This window comes from Maylandia zebra, linkage group LG18 (assembly GCF_041146795.1).
Source record: "Maylandia zebra isolate NMK-2024a linkage group LG18, Mzebra_GT3a, whole genome shotgun sequence".
NCBI lineage: Eukaryota > Metazoa > Chordata > Actinopteri > Cichliformes > Cichlidae > Maylandia > Maylandia zebra.
This window is the reverse complement of record NC_135184.1, coordinates 38,314,596-38,333,106: the sequence shown is the minus strand read 5'-3', so window position 1 is coordinate 38,333,106 and position 18,511 is coordinate 38,314,596. Positions and strand designations below refer to the sequence as shown.

Genomic DNA, 18,511 nt, shown 5'->3' with positions numbered 1-18,511 from the left:
TTCTGACTTTATTTAGGCGCACGATTGAACATTTCATAAAACAATGAAACAAATTAATATGAGTTAATAACACATTTACCTTCCAGTCTGGATTTTTAGCTTACAGGTCACACACATGAACTCATTAGCACTAACCCACTGAGATGCATCTGGAGTTAGATTCAAAGTAACATTTAGCTCTTTTTATAAAATAAATCACCAATCTGGAACATTGTTAAATGGAAAAACATTACTGCTCATTGACGTATGACACTTGAAAGTAACACAAATGGTCGTTTTATAGTAGCTAAAACAAAACCCCACTCTAAACCTGTATGGGTCCTTACTGACCAGTTAAGAGGTTTACTTATATTCACTTTTGCAACCTACTTGCCAGCTTGTCCAAACTAAGGTGAATCCAAAGATGAACCAAACCAGGTTCCACTGGGAGAATGCTTGAAAGCTGAGACTTGAGAGAAGACAGAAGACAGACCCTTGGATGATGTGGAAGCATATAAATACTACCGACGTGAACAAGTTTGGTTTTATCATTCTGACAATTCTTACATCGTTCTAGTGTCTGTCACGTTTAAAAATGTATATTTCAGGCATCTGACGCCTCCTTATTGAGGTTTGCAGGCATGTCCCACAGGGAAGAGCCAGGAAACGCTGGAGAGATCATTGTTCTCAGCTGATCTGGGAACACCCTGGTGTTCCCCTGGACACGCTAGAAGAAATTGCTGGAGAGAGGGAGGTCTGGGCTTCTCTGCTGGGGCTGAGGCCCCAGATAAGTGGAAGAAACTGGATGGTTGAATATTATGCACACATACACACACATCACCAATTGTTTAACTAAATATATTTCTCAAGGTGCCGTTGACTTGAAATTCCCACCAGATTGCAGCAACAACCCATCCAGTCCACACATGCAGAGAAACAGATGTAATAATGAGAAAATGACATGGGAAAAAAAACTACTTACTGAAATGTAACAACAAGCCTCTGTTGAGATCACAGCTTCAAGACACCTTTTGTATGAAAACGTCAGCAGCACCTTTAGAAATACATTGACAAGTGACATGTTCAATAATATTTGGCCTAACTGAACTAATATTCAGTTCAATTTCCTCTCAGCTCTCGTTAAAGAGAGACGGTGGCTGCTTGTCAAGGATGCTAGCCAGTGTTTTAAATGGCTGCCCCCAGTCGCCAAGCGAGCTAAAATCCCCTAAACTGTCAAGTACAAAAGAGTCCTCTATGGATGAGAGAGAACGCGCCTCTGAGCCATCCCCCTCGTATGCGTAGGTTGCCAGTGAATCAGCAGGTAGGGCCGCGTACCCCTGCTGGCTCTCCTTCAGTCGGTGTTCAATGACCTCTCTGATCAATTCAGCATCGCCTTGGGTCACCCTGCCGCGGCAGAAGAGTGGAGGCTTGTTCCCGGTGGCGATGAAGCTGGCTGTTTGCAGATGGATGTCAGGTGACCTGACATTGTCACAGTGGGTGCTGAGATGCATCAGAATGCCGTCGCCATAGCCATTTTTCTTCTTGTTGGAGATGCTGCTGTGGTCTGTTTTGCACAAGGTGCCCATGTGAAACGCGTCAGTGTCAGCCTCGCCACCTCCCTCGTCGTCATAGTGAATGACATTATCACGGATGTCTTCTTTTGATCTCATCAGCGTGTCTTTCACTTTCTGGGGCCTCTGACTCATGTATAACACTGACATACCTGCAAGGCAGAAAACAGAGAGAAGCACTGGTTACCATGGCGACCACACATACATGATCCTTAAAAATATAAATGTATAAAACATTACATGGTGCAATCAAATCTGCTGGATTTTAGATCAATGTTTGGACAATACTTTAGGAACGTGTTGCAATGCAGTATACCCCACTGAGGTTCAAACACCAGGATGGGCAAGACAGGCACCATAAGGGGTCATCCACCCAGTGTTTTGTCATTTTTCTGCATTTATTGAGTCGTTTACTGTATTGTATCTAGTTTCAGTTTATTGCTTGTGTCCTGTTGTATTCATGCCTCCTATTGTTGTTTATCTTGGTCTCTGTGTTTTGTCCTTTAGTCTCGTGTGTGAAGTAAGTCTTGTGTTTGTTCACGGACCTTCGATCTGGTGTTTCCTGTGGTTGTCGTCCCTCTGTGCCTTTGTGTCTCATTTTCCCTGATTTGTTCTCTTGTGTCCCCGATCTCATCCGTCTCTCTGTGCTGTCCTGTCTGGTCCTCCTGTTAAACTAACCATGGTTCCTTGTTCAGACTAGTGGTGTGTTTATTGCGTGTCTCATCATGTTATAGTTTCCAGCTGTATCCCACCCTTTGCATCTTTTGTTGTTATTCTTTCCAGTTTGGATTCAGGAGACAGACACTATCTCTACTTTCAAGATTAGGCTTCAAACTTTCCTTTTTGCTAAAGCATATAGTTAGGGCTGGACCAGGTGACCCTGAATCCTCCCTTAGTTATGATGCAATAGACGTAGGCTGCTGGGGGATTCCCATGATGCCCTGGGTGTTTCTTCTTCACTCACTATGTGTTAACAGACCTCTCTGCATTGAATCATATCTGTTATTAACCTCTGTCTCTCTTCCACAGCATGTCTTTATCCTGTCTTCCCTGAGTCTGGTTCTGTCGGAGGTTTCTTCCTGTTAAAAGGGAGTTTTTTCTTCCCACTGTCGCCAAAGTGCTGCTCATAGGGGTTCATATGATTGTTGGGTTTTTCTCTGTATCTATGAAGCGCCTTGAGGCGACTTTTGTCTTGATTTGGCGCTATATAAATAAAATTGAATTGAATTGAATTCTGGTAAGTATATATTGTTCGAGTCGCCCCTTGCTCTCTGTCGTGTGGTCCCTCACACCTTCATGCTGTGTGTCCTGTATGGATCACTGCAGCCCTCCATCCATCATTACATCAAAACTCTTCCACATCCTGCAGGTTTTCTAAACAATGTTTCTTTGCTTTTCAATAACAGTCTTGTAAAAGCAACATTGTATTCAAAGCCATCCAGTTCTGTGTACGCAGTAAAAGTGATGAAGTTCTTTATTTATTCATTTATCTACTTCAGGTTTATTATCAGCCCTAATTTAAAACATCAGATTACCTGAACAGGCTGAGAACCAGAGTAATATGCTCAGGTTCAGCATCAGTTTGTCATCATCAAGCTCAAAACCTTAGAGCTCCTTATATTCATATGGAATTTGCACATTGTATTTTCACCTGTATGTCCAATATAAACAGAATGTTTATAACAAAAAATAAATACATAAATTGATTTGCTTGTGACCTGGTGGGAGGTTAATAAAATATTAACTGGTCTGTTGTGCCAAGAATGATTTTCTTCATTAAACAACATTAAGAAAGCTTTTTAGGCTACCTAATGTCAACAGTGCAAAAAGTAAAATTCAGTCAGAACACACTGCACATAAGACTGCAGTTTGCAGTGCTAACCCCAGAGTTTGAGTGTTTATACATGACACAACATTATAGCGAGACTAGCTTACCAATCAGCAGAGCAATGCTCAGAAGAATAGCCAACAAAGCTTGAGCACTGAGCTCAGCGGGCAGGAACATGGCCACTGGTGAGCAGGTCAGAGGTGAGCCCACAGTCTCACAGGAACACACTCTGATGGTCAGGGTAGCTGTGCTGCTCTGAGCGGGGTAACCGCTGTCCTCAACTACAACAGGAAGGATGTAGACATCCTGCAGCCGCCGCTGGAAAGCTGAATGTCGAGTCACAATCCCAGCAGTGTTGTCTGTAAGATCAACAGGGATGCTGCGTTATTATTACATTACATACAACAACTATGTACAACATCATGCATAGTAACATAATAATTACTGCTAATTAATAATTGGACTGGTCAGGTAATAATTGGTATGTAAGCCAGGTATAAACACTCTCAGGCTTGCTTTCATTGAAATGAAACAAGTAAGTTGGCAGTTTGGCTTAAATTAGTCCTAAAAGCAAAGCATAAGAGGGACCAGAGGGACAACTGGGACCTCTGGTATCATTTAGCATTTATACAGACAGTAGATAAAATGTTATACTGTTATACTGCATGCTGGTCGACATGCAGAATTTACAATAAGTAACAGTACGCAGCAGTAACAGCAGATGGAGATTTGTGATTTCAAGGCAACATTAAATAATCACAGGACAGCATTACAACTGATATTATTCATACATTTTTAATGTAAATACATATTAGCCGTCAATTTTAATCCTTCTGGTGATTACAGACTCTGGAATGTAGTTCATATGTTTTTTTGCTCATTACCAACTTCTTGCCTTTTATACAAGTTGGTAATATAATTTGAAGTAACGCAACTTCTGTATGTGTGTCCACTTCACACTTTGAAGAGGCACACGGTGGACAGGCATGTTTTCCTGTGAGACGGGGCTACTGTCCTTAACATCAGTTTCAATGTGGTCTCATGCACCATTATTCACAGGGCCCATGATTTGACACACTGTATTTCTGTAACACAAGTTTTATTTTTAGACATTAAAGAAGCTTCTTCAGTTCTAAGAGTCAAATGGTGGAGAGTCCCAGATTTAAAACGCAGTGGGAGTTTCCCCCCAAAGAGGGACAAAGGACCCCCTGATGATCACATGAGCTAAGGTGTGAAAATGGGTGTGGGTCCCAATCAGGCAGGATTTCAGGTGAGCTCATTGTGAAACCTGGCCCCACCCTGTTTGGTCTCTCCGATGTAGAGGTCTGGGCATTCCTCGCTACACTGTACAGCATACACCACATTGTTAAGTTTGTGTTTTGGAGTTTTGTCTTTCGGGTGAACCAGTTTCTGTCTGAGCGTGTTGCTGGGTCTGAAGTACACCGGGATGTCGTGCTTGGCGAAAACTCCTGAGTTTCTCTGATACACCGGCTACATAGGGGATGACAATGTTGTTGGGTCTGTCTTTCTTATTCTCCCTTGCTGGTGTCTGGTCTTCTTTTCTGTGCCTCTTTGCTGACTTTATAAACTCTCAGTTAGGATAACTACATGTTTTGAGTGCTTCCTTTACATGTGTGTGTTCCTTCTTTCTCCCTTCAGGCTTAGAGGGAACATGTTCAGGGAACTGAAGAAGCTTCTTGGATGAGAGGTGAAACGTCTTCAAGCAACTCAAAGAAGTCCAGACGCTTTTTTTTCCAAGCTCCTTAGACTACGATGACCTGGATGACTGAGAGCCTTCACAGACATATTTAGACATTAAAGTGCTATTTAGGTTGACACGCGTTTTGTTCCAAACCACACTGGTATCTCACTAAGGGGGAAGTGCCCTCTGGCGTGAACAATCACAGAAGCTCAACTACCACCATGCCTGTCCAAGACAGACCAATCACTTCACAGACACAGGGTCCCTCCTTTTCCAGGAGTGGGAGTGGTGTTTGCGAGTGGTGGTGGGCCCAAAAATCGATTCTTTCCTTTCCCATCGATGTAGGAAAATCCCAGTGGCAAATTCGGCAAAGCCACTGCTTGCTAGGGGGAAATGGTCAAGGACCTGGAGGCGGAGTTTACTCCTCTCTTCAATCTGCCCCTTGACTTTAAATATCTGGTTGAAGAGAGGAGAAAACCTCTTGAACTGGAAAAAAAGAATTAAGATGAGGAAGAGGATGTTAATATGGATATCCTTGGAGATGAAAACAAGCAGGACAAAGTTAATGCCGTTCTGCCTTCTACCCAGGCATCGCAGCCTGGCAGCTCCACCGGTGGGGAAACTGAGGTCGATTTACATGAGATAGGTGTCATGGTCCTGGGCCATGTGGGCCCAGTATTCTTAGTTTCTTGTATTTTTGTATTTCATTCCTTATTTAGGCCATGTTTCCTAAGTTGTCCTGTTGTGTTGTTCCTTATTTGACTTCCCCTTGTGACTTTTATCCCCTGTGTGCCCCTCTATGTATCTGTGAGCCCTCATCTCCCCTCCTTGTTTCATTCCATGTTTCCCCAGCCCACTATGCCCGCGCTCTCTCTCTCCTCCTGTTTGCACCTGTGTACTTCCTGTTTTACTTTGACAGTCTCCCGTCAGTGTTGTTTACTCCTGCCATGTCTTGTTATGTTTATCTGTGTCAGCTGTGTTCCCATGTGTGGCCACTTCCCCTGATCATCCCTCTTGTGTATTTAGTCTCTGTGTTTCATGTAGTCTGTGTCGCGTCGTCTGTGTTCTCACCCCCATGTTTTCACGATCAGTCTTTTGTGATCATCTTCGTCTCAGAGTTCTCTTAGTTTGTCACAGTATTAGTTTTCCCAGTTTAGTTATAGTTTAGCCACGCTATCCCTGCTGTGTTTGTATTCCTGGTCTTCAGTCATATTAAAGGCTCGCTTTCTGTTAAACTCACTCCCGTCTACTCACTTGTGTACGCTCCTGGGTCCATTACACACACCACCGCACGACCTGCCTCTGCAGACCGTGACAGTACGACGCGACCATGCCGGACCCAGCGACACAAGAACGGGAGATCATCCGGACAGTGGAGTCGCTATGCGGCAAGTGGTTGCGGTGCTCCAGAGAGGAGGAACGGAACGAGTTAGCCCGCCAAGTAGGGGTATGCGTGTCCGTATTCCCTTGGTTATGGGAGGCGCTGCATCCCCTCGTCATTGACTTTCTCGTTTCCTCTCTCCAACTCCGCCCGCAACTGCAGCGGTCCTGTGTGCGTGAGCCGTCGCCAGAGTCATGCGGTAGCTCAGTTTCCCCGCTGCCTCGTGAGCCAGAAGCCGTCAGAGTCGGTACGGTGAGGCTCACCGCCGCCACACCCTCGGCTCACGCTCCATCGGCTTCCACATCCTCGTCACCGCCTGACTGCACTACGCGGATCAAGGAGATGCCAGCTGCTATTGACTTCGGCGAGGAGGAGCGGCAACAGGTATTACAGGCGTATCGCGAGGACGAGCTCCGTTGGAAGCCCTGGCTCATCCCCGAGGAGGAGTTCTCGCCAACCGCCTCGCCTCGCACCTGCCGCCCGCCCTCGCCGCCTCGATCGGACTACTCGTCTCCTGCTGTCTTTCTGGCACGGATGTGGTTGGAGGCCGTGGCTCGCCCCTGATCGTGAAGAGCGCTCTTTCCGGGGAACTCGACTGGCTCTTGGGGGTCCCCGGAGTTGCCAGGGACTTCCACCGCTCACCCCGCCCGCTTCCATGGATAGAAAGAAGCGGCACTCTCGCCGCCGGCGCTCTGAGCCCCACCCTAAGGAGGTCCCTCAGTTAATGCCATCTGAGGCTTTAACTCCCATCAGCCATCCAGCCGTGAGTACCCCTGACTCAGTTTCTGACGTCGTATCTAGCCCCTTAGCCAAAGACCTCAAGTCAAAGGGATTTTCTGAGGTAACTAGTGATGAGGACGTTACGTCTCACACAGTGAGCCTGCAATCGGTGGGTTTTTCTGGAATAATGAAAGATGCTGGGAGTAAGGGGTCAGACTCAAAGTATTCTGTATCAGACGACTTTCGATTTAATGTGTTGACATCCTTAGCGAGCAGTCCTAGTTGTGTGGGTGATCAAGAATTAAATCCTATTACCTCTGACAATTTAACGATTACCAAGCCACCTCATGCCAGGTTTGAAACTTTGCGTGAACCATCTACCGAGTCTGAAGAGAGACTGCCTAGCTTTCCTCAAGGAGCAACTACAGACTGTTTGTACTGTGCTGAAGTCTCTGAAGAGGTGGGGGCAGCAGCTGTCCAGTCAGCACCCGTCCTAGTTTTGCCCCAGACTCCTCTTATAACGGAGGTGAGTGACTGTGCTTTTTCATCTCATGAACCTGATATAGTGGAATGTACTGGGTTGCCCTTTTGTGGGCCCAGCTATGAAGAAACTGGTGCCAAAGACTGCTCTACCATTAATCATGATTTCATAGACACCCATGCTGTGACTGACCTAACTCTAGTTACGAATGAGGGCCAGTCAGAGCAGTGTTGTGATAATGAAAGGACTGTGTGTAACTGTTTTGAAAAACCACACAACGAAATCACAGACAACGTTCTTGACCCTGTAGAATCCAGGACTTTTTCTAGTGTTGCTCCCATAGCCGCACCACATGGAGCAAAGGTTCATGAGACAGCGAAAGGGATTCACATGTCGACTGTACAGTCTGCTTCTGAGCCTGCTAGGAATGGCGTGAGCTTTCTCTCCGCCTCAGACTGTTATCTACCGCAGCCAACTCGTACAGCCGAGACGGAGTGTTACCCCCGCGTGCAGATCGTAGTGGAGTCTAGTACCGTATTCCCTGATGGTGGGATTGCAGACAGTGCTCAAGACCAAATGCACAGGAACGTGAGCTCTGATGCTACTGCTTCTCAGTCGCAGACTGTTAGGCCAGCCATAAGCATGCCTGCCTCTTTATGTGACTCTGAATCCAGCTACGGACTTATGTGCAATCCTACCATGAACTATTGTGTTGACAATACCGACAGGGAGTTGGCATCTACTACTCGAGTTACCGAAAGTGTTCATGACCTGAGAAATTATGTTTTCAAAGCTTGTCATGCTAACAGTGTTCTATGTGCTGCCTCACCAGTCGCTTCTGAGCTTAAGACTCTCCCCAGGGCCTCCTCAGATGCCACGTCAGCTGGATGGTCCGAGGGGCCCGTTCAGCCTCCCGTCTCCGCTGGAGGGTCCGAGGGGCCCGTTCAGCCTCCCGTCTCCGCTGGAGGGTCCGAGGGGCCCGTTCAGCCTCATGCCACGTCAGCTGGGGGGCCCGAGGAGCCCGTCCAGTCCCACGCCACGTCAGCTGGAGGGTCCGAGGGGCCCGTTCAGCCGCCTGTCTCCGCTGGAGGGTCCGAGGGGCCCGTTCAGCCGCCTGTCTCCACTGGAGGGTCCGAGGGGCCCGTTCAGCCGCCACCCTCCGCTGGAGGGTCCAAGGGGCCCGTTCAGCCGCCTGTCTCCGCTGGAGGGTCCGAGGGGCCCGTTCAGCCGCATGCCACGTCAGCTGGAGGGCCCGAGGAGCCCGTCCAGCACCATGCCACGTCAGCTGGAGGGCCCGAGGAGCCCGTCCAGCACCATGCCACGTCAGCTGGGGGACCCGAGGAGCCCGTCCAGCACCATGCCACGTCAGCTGGAGGGCCCGAGGAGCCCGTCCAGCCACCTCCTGCTTCACCGTCGCCTGGTCCAGCTTCGACTCCGGCTTCAGCCTCATCTTCGCCTGGCCCAGCCTCAGAGTCTTCGTCCTCGTCTGGCCCAGCCTCAGAGTCTTCGTCCTCGTCTGGCCCAGCCTCAGAGTCATCGTCCTCGTCTGGCCCAGCCTCAGAGTCTTCGTCCTCGTCTGGCCCAGCCTCAGAGTCTTCGTCCTCGTCTGGCCCAGCCTCGTCTGGTCCTGCCTCGTCTGGTCCTGTGCCCACCGGGCCATGGCCAGCACGCCTAACACTGGAGAGCCGCCGCTGCCTTCCGCGCGGCCGGCCTCCTGAACTGCTCCGTCGTCTCCTTCGCCGCCGCCGCCGCTGCCTTCCGCGCGGCCGGCCTCCTGAACTGCTCCGTCGTCTCCTTCGTCGCCGCCGTTGCCTTGAGCACGGCCGGCCCCCTGAACTGTTTCCACGTTGTCGCCGTTGCCTTGTGCACGGCCGGCCTCCTGAACTGCTCCGTCTCCTTCGCCGCCGCCGCCTTCCGCGCGGCCGGCCTCCTGAACTGCTCCGTCGTCTCCTTCGTCGCCGCCGTTGCCTTGAGCACGGCCGGCCCCCTGAACTGTTTCCACGTCGTCGCTGTTGCCTTGTGCACGGCCGGCCCCCTGAACTGAGCCGTGCTTTCCTTTTTGTTTTCTGTTCCTGCTGTGTTTGTATTCCTGGTCTTCAGTCATATTAAAGGCTCGCTTTCTGTTAAACTCACTCCCGTCTACTCACTTGTGTACGCTCCTGGGTCCATTACACACACCACCGCACGACCTGCCTCTGCAGACCGTGACAATAGGTAATCGTGCAGCAGCCACGCTGTCCATTAGACGGCCTGCAGCGCAGAATGACAGGGGGGAGGAGAGGGATCTGTCTGACAGGAAAATATTGCCTGCTTGTCAGACACTCTCCAGTCCTCCACCAAGCGGCTGATTCCTGCTGTCGTGGCATGTATGCAGGAAATGAGGGGTTACTGGGATAAAACCTTTCACCACAGAGTTTCCATCAAGTCTTACTCTGGTCTGGAGATCGCTGACGGTAAAATTTTGGGGCTCGCTGAACTCCCGGCGGTGGAGCAGCTCGTGCATTTCATCCCCACCAAACCGCCCACACTCACCTGGGTGGGTCTAACCCTCCCAGGTGAGACGGAGCCTTTCACAGCCTCCATGTATCAAAATGTTTATAAATCAGCAGCTCAGTCAATAAAAATTCTGACACGGTCACACTGGACATGAGCCACCTGCTTGATAAGGTACCCTGAGTCCTACTGTTTGCAAGGAGAAGTGTATCATCGCTGATATATCTGACTGAAGACTCTCTGCACCATAAACATGTCACAGGTACAAAGAGCACTACAAATGGGAAAAACTCTGTTTATGGTTGATCTCAGAGATGCATGTGCATCTCCCACACAACACAAAAGCTGTAGTTACTCTTTAGTAGCCGCTACTCTTTGACTTACTTCCATAATCTCTAACAGTGAAGTTTCTGTTTCGGAGCTCCTTGGAGGACTTGAAGAAGAACCTCTGGCCTACAGGGGGCTGGTCCTCGTCCACAGCGCCAACTGTCTGGATCACCTGCTCAGCAAAACAGGAAGATTGTGTGCTAAACACACTCAAGAAAAACACAGAACAACTTGTGAACTGAAAATATCTGGATTCACCACACGGGTTTAGTCTGTGCTGATGCAGTGCACACCTACTCCCGATGACAACCTCACACTACCCCCACGAAACAGAAATATTCTCAGTTGAGTAAAAACAATTGTTGTCATCACGTAGTTACAGGACAAGGTTGCTGAGTGCTGAAGCCGGTGCTCAGTTCCAAACCTCCTCTTACACCAACATCAGCACAAACACTGCATGGGGAGCTTCATGTCAAGGATTTCCATGGCTGAGCTATGGAAATCCTTGACTATTGCCCAGTTAATGTATTTAACAAATACCTGTGATGAAGATCTTTGTATGTGCTGTAGCTCAGCATACCTGTCCAGCTCTGGAGTTCTCACAGACGAATGTATCTGAAGGAGCAGTGAGCTGAGGAGGGAACTCATTCACATCCAGGACGTTGACCTTCACTAACACTTCTGCAGACAGCGAAGGATTATCTGTGAGGGTCAGCATGAAGCCGTGTATAATTAGTGTGACAGCCAAATATATTCATCACAGCCAGTGTGACCCGAACATCCTGTGGGCTTCAAACTACCATTAGCTTGGCTCTGATTTTTGAGTAGGTCACCTGCAAAGAATACATTAGGTAACAATTGTGGGCGTGTCCTGCAAACGTTTCTTTACTTCCAGCTCCACATTTTTTACTCAACTCTAATCAAGTAACTCTGCATGAATCACAATGTTGCATATATGTGCAACAGCACAGGGAACCGCAGAGAAAAGGCAAACATCGAAAAGCTATTCACTGATTTGATAAAGATTATCGAGTAGCAGCCCACTTTAATGATATGAAACATGATGCAGCATCATCACAGTTTTGTGCCATTGAACATGTTCCAGTGCCTCCAACAGTGGAAACCATGACTTATCATTGAAGAGAGGCATTCTGGGTATTCACCTTACAGACGCTGTCATCTAAAGGACTGAATCATGAACTTGTTCTCAGTGTTATGTTCTAGTTTCTACATGATCTTATTTTTTTCAATACATGACAGTGATTTTTATAAGCTGTGATGACTGCGGTTTTTAATAAGTAGTAATTTATGGATGTTTTCGATGGTCCGATTCTATACAAAAATACACAAAAAGAGAAAATGAGGAACCCTTTTCCCACATCACTGTATGTAAAGTGTGAATCGTGAGGGGATAGTGTTCTGTTTTGTTCACACTGCATTTGTTTCTTGTCACTTAATACAGTGAAGACAAATATATAACACGCAAAACACTTATTGGCTAGAAGAAACAATTATTGGTACATTTCTGTTGCAGGGCTAACTCAGTGAGAAATACCAAGAATCTAGAATAACCAATGAACCCATCTCCACTAACTGCATGTCTTTGGAGTGCAGAGTCAAAGTGAACCCATGCAGCCACACGGAGAACATGCAGACGATACATTAAACGTCCCGATGGTGGATTTAAACCTGGGACCTTATAGCTGTGAGGCAGCAGTGCTAAGAACAAGCTTTGAAAAAAGAAAAAAGGAAGGATTCATGTTTTTTACGTTTGTGAGGTCTGAAAAGTAAATTAAATTTGTATATTATACTAAATCCCTCATTCTAAATCGACTCCTGGGTCCTCGCAAAGCAGGATTTTCTATATAAGAAAATGCAGTCTTGGTGAATAGTGTGCCCCCTGATAAGAACACTTTTCTTATACGAGTTTTCTCCCATTGATAACTTATCACTCAACATTTATGTTGGAATTTCTAACTAACATTTGTTTAGTTGATGAGATGGTTATGAGATGACCTGTTTGCACAGTTAGTGTCTGTACAGTTTCTGACACACAAGTATACTGTTGGTGGTTGTGTGTAGTTATTGGTGTGGAATACTTACTAAGTTTGGTTGCCACCACAGTGATATTGTGCTGAACAGCTGTCTCTCTGTCCAAGTATTCATTAGTGGATATGATTCCTTCCACCGTCTCAATGTCAAAAAAGCTGTCAGAGCCAGTCTGCCACTCCAGAGAATACCTGCACACATCAGACAGTCCATGGACTTTAACTTCATTTTACATTTTTATAGAAATTTAATTTGGTCAACCAGACATAAAAACTAATTGCATGTATAAACTCATCAGTCAAATAAAAAAGAACTTTTAAAAATATTACTGACTGGTTTTAAAAGCTTTTTCTGCCTGAAAGTTATACGTCTGCAGTGATCTGTCAGTTCGTGGTAATTAATCAATAGTTTCACTTCAGAGTTCTTAACGTGCTTTTTATATGGAATCATATTTGATTATTTAACAAATTAACTCTCTTAATTGGTTAAACTGTTACTTGGTGAACAAGAATCCAATTCAAACTATAATGTAGAACAACATCGTTACAATTTCCAGCCTTCCAGGAAATGAATAATACTGTTAACAATACTTAAAAAAATAAACAGTCTGTTGACATAATTCCACAGATCTGTGAAGCGCTTTCCACCTGACAGCACTGCTACTAGCATCCAGGTCATAAGCGGTCACTGAGCCAATGATGGTTCCTGGGGGAGTGTCCTCGTACACGTCCAAAGAATAGTAAGGCGTGGTGAAGACAGGAGGCTCGTCCACATCCAGTACGTTAATTTCGACTGTCACAGAGTCCTTGAAGGGCCCCAGATGGAGGAAACGGGGATCTAGCTCTGCATTAAATGCTTCCACCTTGAAAGTATAGGACGCTTGGGTTTCATAGTCAAGAGTCTGGAAAACATGGGAAGAAATCCACTGAGATGAAGCAAAAAAGTCAGAGCAATCCTTATATTACCTCATGTCTGCAGTGAGAGGACGCCCACAGGCCGTCTACAGTGATTTTAGCTAAAATACTTTCTGAAGTATAATTTTAGGACCATCTGGGAACTTTTTAAAAAGATAACTACGGAAATTTTTGTTTTTGCGGTCCAAACAAAAATATCAATCCAGCGCAAAGAAGACTATTACAAAGCAATGCTTCTGTCCTGACATTTGTATGGAATCATTCTGAAGACGATGTCTTATCCGTGTTATTGGTTTTGAACATACCACAGCAAAATTAAATAAAGCTCGACCCACGACTGTTGACGCTTGGAAAACCTTCTCATCCAGAGTTATCTCCTGGAAGAGGCAATAATTGGTTTTAACTTTGTGTTGTTGTGTCTTTTCTTTGCTGTCCCTATGCCTTGTTTGCTAATGTTTGCTTTGCTACTGCAGTTTACAGTTGTACTGTATATGTCTGTACCCCCCCCCCCCCCAACCCCGTTTTAAATCAATAAAATGTTGATCACAAAAAAAAAAATCAATCCAGTGTGAAAGTTAAATAAAAATGACATTTTATTCATGTATGTGACTGTGATTGTTTAAAAGGTATTCTGCATGCTTTATTTCACAGTAATTGTGTTGTAAAATGAAACTATATGCCATTAAGAAAATGTTTTTACTTCCCTTTTGCAATGTGAAGTTTTTTATTACGTGTGCTCAAATATGGGAGCACTGAACTTCATTTTGATGGCATCAAAGACGAGTGAAAATCTCTGGCATTTATCTTTAAAATTTGAATTTAACAGTCCAATCAAATTCCTGTATTTTAAACCACAGTATATGTAGAATTAATCAGTCGGCTGACATGTTTATCATCTCATTGTACAGGACAGAAAAATGCCCCCCCCCCATCAAGAGACTTATTGGGCTGGACCAGGTGACCCTGAATCCTCCCTTAGTGATGCTGCAACAGCTGTAGGCTGCTGGGGGATTCCCATGATGCATTGAGTGTTTCTTCTTCACTCACTATGTGTTAACAGACCTCTCTGCATTGAATCATATCTGTTATTAACCTCTGTCTCTCTTCCACAGCATGTCTTTTATCCTGTCTTCCTTCTCTCACCCCAACCAATCACAGCAGATGGCCCCGCCCCTCCCTGAGCCTGGTTCTGCCAGAGGTTTCTTCCTGTTAAAAGGGAGTTTTTCCTTCCCACTGTCGCCAAAGTGCTTGTTCATAGGGGGTCACATGATTGTTGAGTTTTTCTCTGGATGTATTATTGTAGGGTCGACCTTACAGTATAAAGCTCCTTGAGGCGACTGATGTTGCGATTTGATGCTGTATAAATGTCTTTTTCTCTTTAAGACTCTCCTGTAGTTTAATTTAACTGGTACATGTTATTTTAGAATTTAGAACCACTAATTAGCCAAAACCCACTAACTGCATATCTTTGGATTGTGGAAGGAAGCCAAAGTACTGGGAGAGATCCCAAACAACCGCAGGCATCACATTCAGGCTCCACACAGAAAGACCTTGGCCAGGTAGTAGAGCAGATCAGCTACTGATTGGAAGGTTGGAGGTTCGATCCTTGGCTTCCCCAGTCTGCATGCCAAATATCCTTACTAACCCCAAGTTGCTCTCCGATGCATCCATCAGAGTGTGAATGTTGGTTAGTTTACACTTGAGTTTAGAAGTGGGTGTAAATGAGGCTATACAGCGCTTTGAGTACTCCGGGAGAATAGAAAAGTGCTATATAAAAATCAATTCATTTACCAAACGTGGTTCATAGTTCTAAATGCTTTAAATTGTCAGTGAGAATAGAGAAACGCTTTTGGCTGACACGAGTATTTGACCAGTCCACACACACCGTTGGCTGCTGCGGCTGCCTGCGTTTACCTGGGAGTACAAAAGGCTGAGGATTCTTCACTCATGTTCGACTCTCTTGAACAGACGTAGGCTGTCCCTCCTGCCTCTGCCTTTGTGCTGCTGCCTTTTGAGCCTCTGTTTTTTGAGTTGTGGCCTTTGAGATGACTCGTGTTCTATTAGTGTTCTTGTGTTATTTGAAAATTTGAGAGTTGTTTTTTTGTTTGAATTGCCTCAGTGCCTAGTGAGTCGTTTCACTATGTGTTTTCAGTTGTGGTAATAAACCTTGTGTTTTTTTAATCTGCCCCCCCTCGTCTCTGGGCTCATTTATGTTACCTCCCCTTGAAAAAGAGCCGAACACAAGCGCTCTGACATTTCCTGTGAGAGATAAAGAAATGGAGGCGTATACGAAGTCAAAGAAACCAAATTAGAAATGATGCATCTGAGAGGGTAGTTGTTTTTTATGAACACCTGCCTTGACTGGTTGTGGAATAAATACAATGAACACAATGTGAAAGGTTTACAGATAGCTTTTAGGACTTAGGATTATTTAAAAGGGAATCAAAATGGTTCCATCCATTAATGCATGAAGAATTTTTTTCAATATCACTCTTAGACACCATGTTTTTAATTTTAGCAATATTATGCAGATCAAAAATGCAGTCTTAGACACAAAACAACTTCAAGGTTTCTAATGGTACTATAGATCCAGGTAATGACAACTATGATAAATTGACTGGTTCTTATATACACTAGCACTTCTCTGCTCTACTTAACCACTTTACACACAAGTGTATGTAACCCAGTAGCTTTTGTTGTTATTCTTTCTTGCTTTCTCTTAATTTGTATAAATGTATTTCCACTCTCTTATTTTGAAAAGACAAATTTATTTTGAAAGAAGTGTGATCCTCTATCAAACTTTATTTTTCTTTTTACGGATCACATTGGGTAATGGCCATTTCATTTGTTGGAAGCGGTTTCAGTCCCGCCTTCCAAGCACCGGACCACCATTACACACGAGCTTGGTTTTTCGCACGTGGAAGGTAGACGAGACAGGCTTCGGATGGTCTGTGCGGAATTTTCTGTCATTTTGGCTAGGTGTTCTGTTCGTGTGATAAAGCAACTAAGATTTTGGATTCTCTCCGGATAGAGGTAGCGAGCCTGTGCCCAGACTAAACTAATCTCTCCCTCAAGAGAGGCATAAAAGTGGTAACACACAAACCACAAAACCAAGGAAAAAAGAACTAGACTAGTAAGAAACCCTGACTAGACTAATAAGGAATCCAGACCTGACAAATGACCAGAAATTGAAATATTGAGCTCAGTAGGTTATTTTTGTTATGCCGGCTTATCATTACTATTACTGCTGTTATTGTGGAATTTGTGTCTGATTTACTGGGGCGATCGTGGCTCAAGAGTTGGGAGTTCGCCTTGTAATCGGAGGGTTGCCAGTTCGAGCCCCGGCTTGGACAGTCTCGGTCGTTGTGTCCTTGGGCAAGACACTTCACCCGTTGCCTACTGGTGGTGGTCAGAGGGCCCGGTGGCGCCAGTGTCCAGCAGCCTCGCCTCTGTCAGTGCGCCCCAGGGTAGCTGTGGCTACTTAGGGACTAGTAAAGTGCTATACAAATACAGGCCATTTAATTTTCAATTCTGTACAAAATAATAACCATTGTTGCTCATTTCCTGTCTCCAGCCATTTCACTCCACGGTCACCTCATTTCCTATTGTAATCCTGCTAAACCTAGTCTGTAGTTTTGGCTGTTCTAAACTATTTAAAGTGAGTCAGGGGTCACATATAATTGCTTTCTATCTAATGTTTTCAATCCATTTCATGTACACATCCATGTCTTTATCTCTCACAGGAAAGTCAGAGAGTTTGTCCTGCACTCATCACTGTGTAGTCCTGGTCAAATACTCGTGTCAGCCAAATGTGTCTTTTATTCAACAAAATAACAAAATTGTCACCAGAGCACAAAGTATGAAGGAATGAATACAGTACAAAGTACAATAGTCCCTTACATGGTATTACCCCAGTGACAGCAATTACAATGGACCAGACAGTCAGTTAGTGTTTCTCTGTTCTCACTGACAATTTAACACATTTAGAACTATGAACCACATTTAACAATGTGGCTGTGAAGCAGTCTCAGGCTACGTTCACACTGCAGGCGAAAGCGCATCAAATCCGACTTTTTTGACCCTATGCGACCCATCTATTCGATCATGGCACAAATCCAATATTTTCAAATCTGACCTGGGTCACTTTCGTATGTGGTACTGAATCTGACACATATCCGATGTTGTAGAAAGCGACTGCTGTTTGATGGTCACGTCGCATTAAATCCGTCTTTTACGTCACTGACACAAGACAGACGCCAATTATCAGAAGACAAACGAGAAAGCATGGCGGCCATTGTTAAAGCAAAGGCTCTTTTTTTTCTCAGTGTCTTTTCTTTAATTAATTTTTCAAAATTCTGTCGGTTACGACTGTGCAGAAATTGATCGACTGCTTCAACAACACCTACTAGCTCTGTAGCCGCCATTTTTACTTCTGTTGTGTGTGACGTCTTCTTTTGCGCACGTGTGACGCTTTGAGGGCCATGAACCGTTCACACTGGAGCGCGTTTGCTGTCACATTTTATTCGTAGTGTGAAAAACAGACAAAAAATTTTTGGATTTGATCAAAAAATCAGAATTGAGCATTAAGACCTGCAGTGTGAACGTGGCCTAATTCATATGATTTAAAGAACTTTGCATCAGCATAAAACAATCTTTCCATCATCAGCTTGAAGACATAAAATAAAGTGCTGTGTGAATGGATCAATGCTTTGCAGCAGGAAGCACTTAGAAAGCAACTAACGTGCACTAAAGGGTGAATTGACCTTTTTCAGAACAATTATCCCTTCTTGACTTTGACCATTACAGATGATGTCAAACACGTTGCCCTCATCTCCTGGAACAATGGCATACTCCACCCGTGCGTTGCTGCCTACATCCAAATCCTGGGCTTGAATTCGTCCCACAGCTGCACCCAATGATGCTGACTCTGGTACATGAAGATTAAAAATACCTTAAAGAGTAAGAAAGATCAGTAAAAAGAGACAACCAATTAAACACTATTATTAGTCCAACGTAACTGAATGAATGAATGAGTAGATTTTTTTAAACAATGAGCAAATTAGACA

General features: G+C 45.2%; 1 protein-coding gene across 3 annotated transcripts in view; it reads right to left on the bottom strand.

Annotated features, from left to right (window-relative positions):
- Window positions 1–18,511, bottom strand: part of cdh12a (cadherin 12a) — a 40,585-nt gene continuing 22,074 nt past the window's right edge. For 2 of the 3 annotated variants that reach the window (XM_024805991.2, XM_076876796.1), the window contains 7 exons: window positions 18,209–18,396; window positions 13,179–13,432; window positions 12,586–12,722; window positions 11,063–11,184; window positions 10,540–10,654; window positions 3,486–3,737; window positions 1–1,702 (listed from right to left, as the gene is read on the bottom strand). In XM_024805991.2, coding sequence (XP_024661759.2) covers window positions 1,110–1,702; window positions 3,486–3,737; window positions 10,540–10,654; window positions 11,063–11,184; window positions 12,586–12,722; window positions 13,179–13,432; window positions 18,209–18,396 — 1,661 coding nt within the window. In that variant the 3' untranslated portion in view covers window positions 1–1,109. Of the gene's footprint in view, window positions 1,703–2,095; window positions 2,224–3,485; window positions 3,738–10,539; window positions 10,655–11,062; window positions 11,185–12,585; window positions 12,723–13,178; window positions 13,433–18,208; window positions 18,397–18,511 lie in introns of all 3 variants that reach the window. The other variant, XR_013094169.1, reaches the window with a different exon arrangement.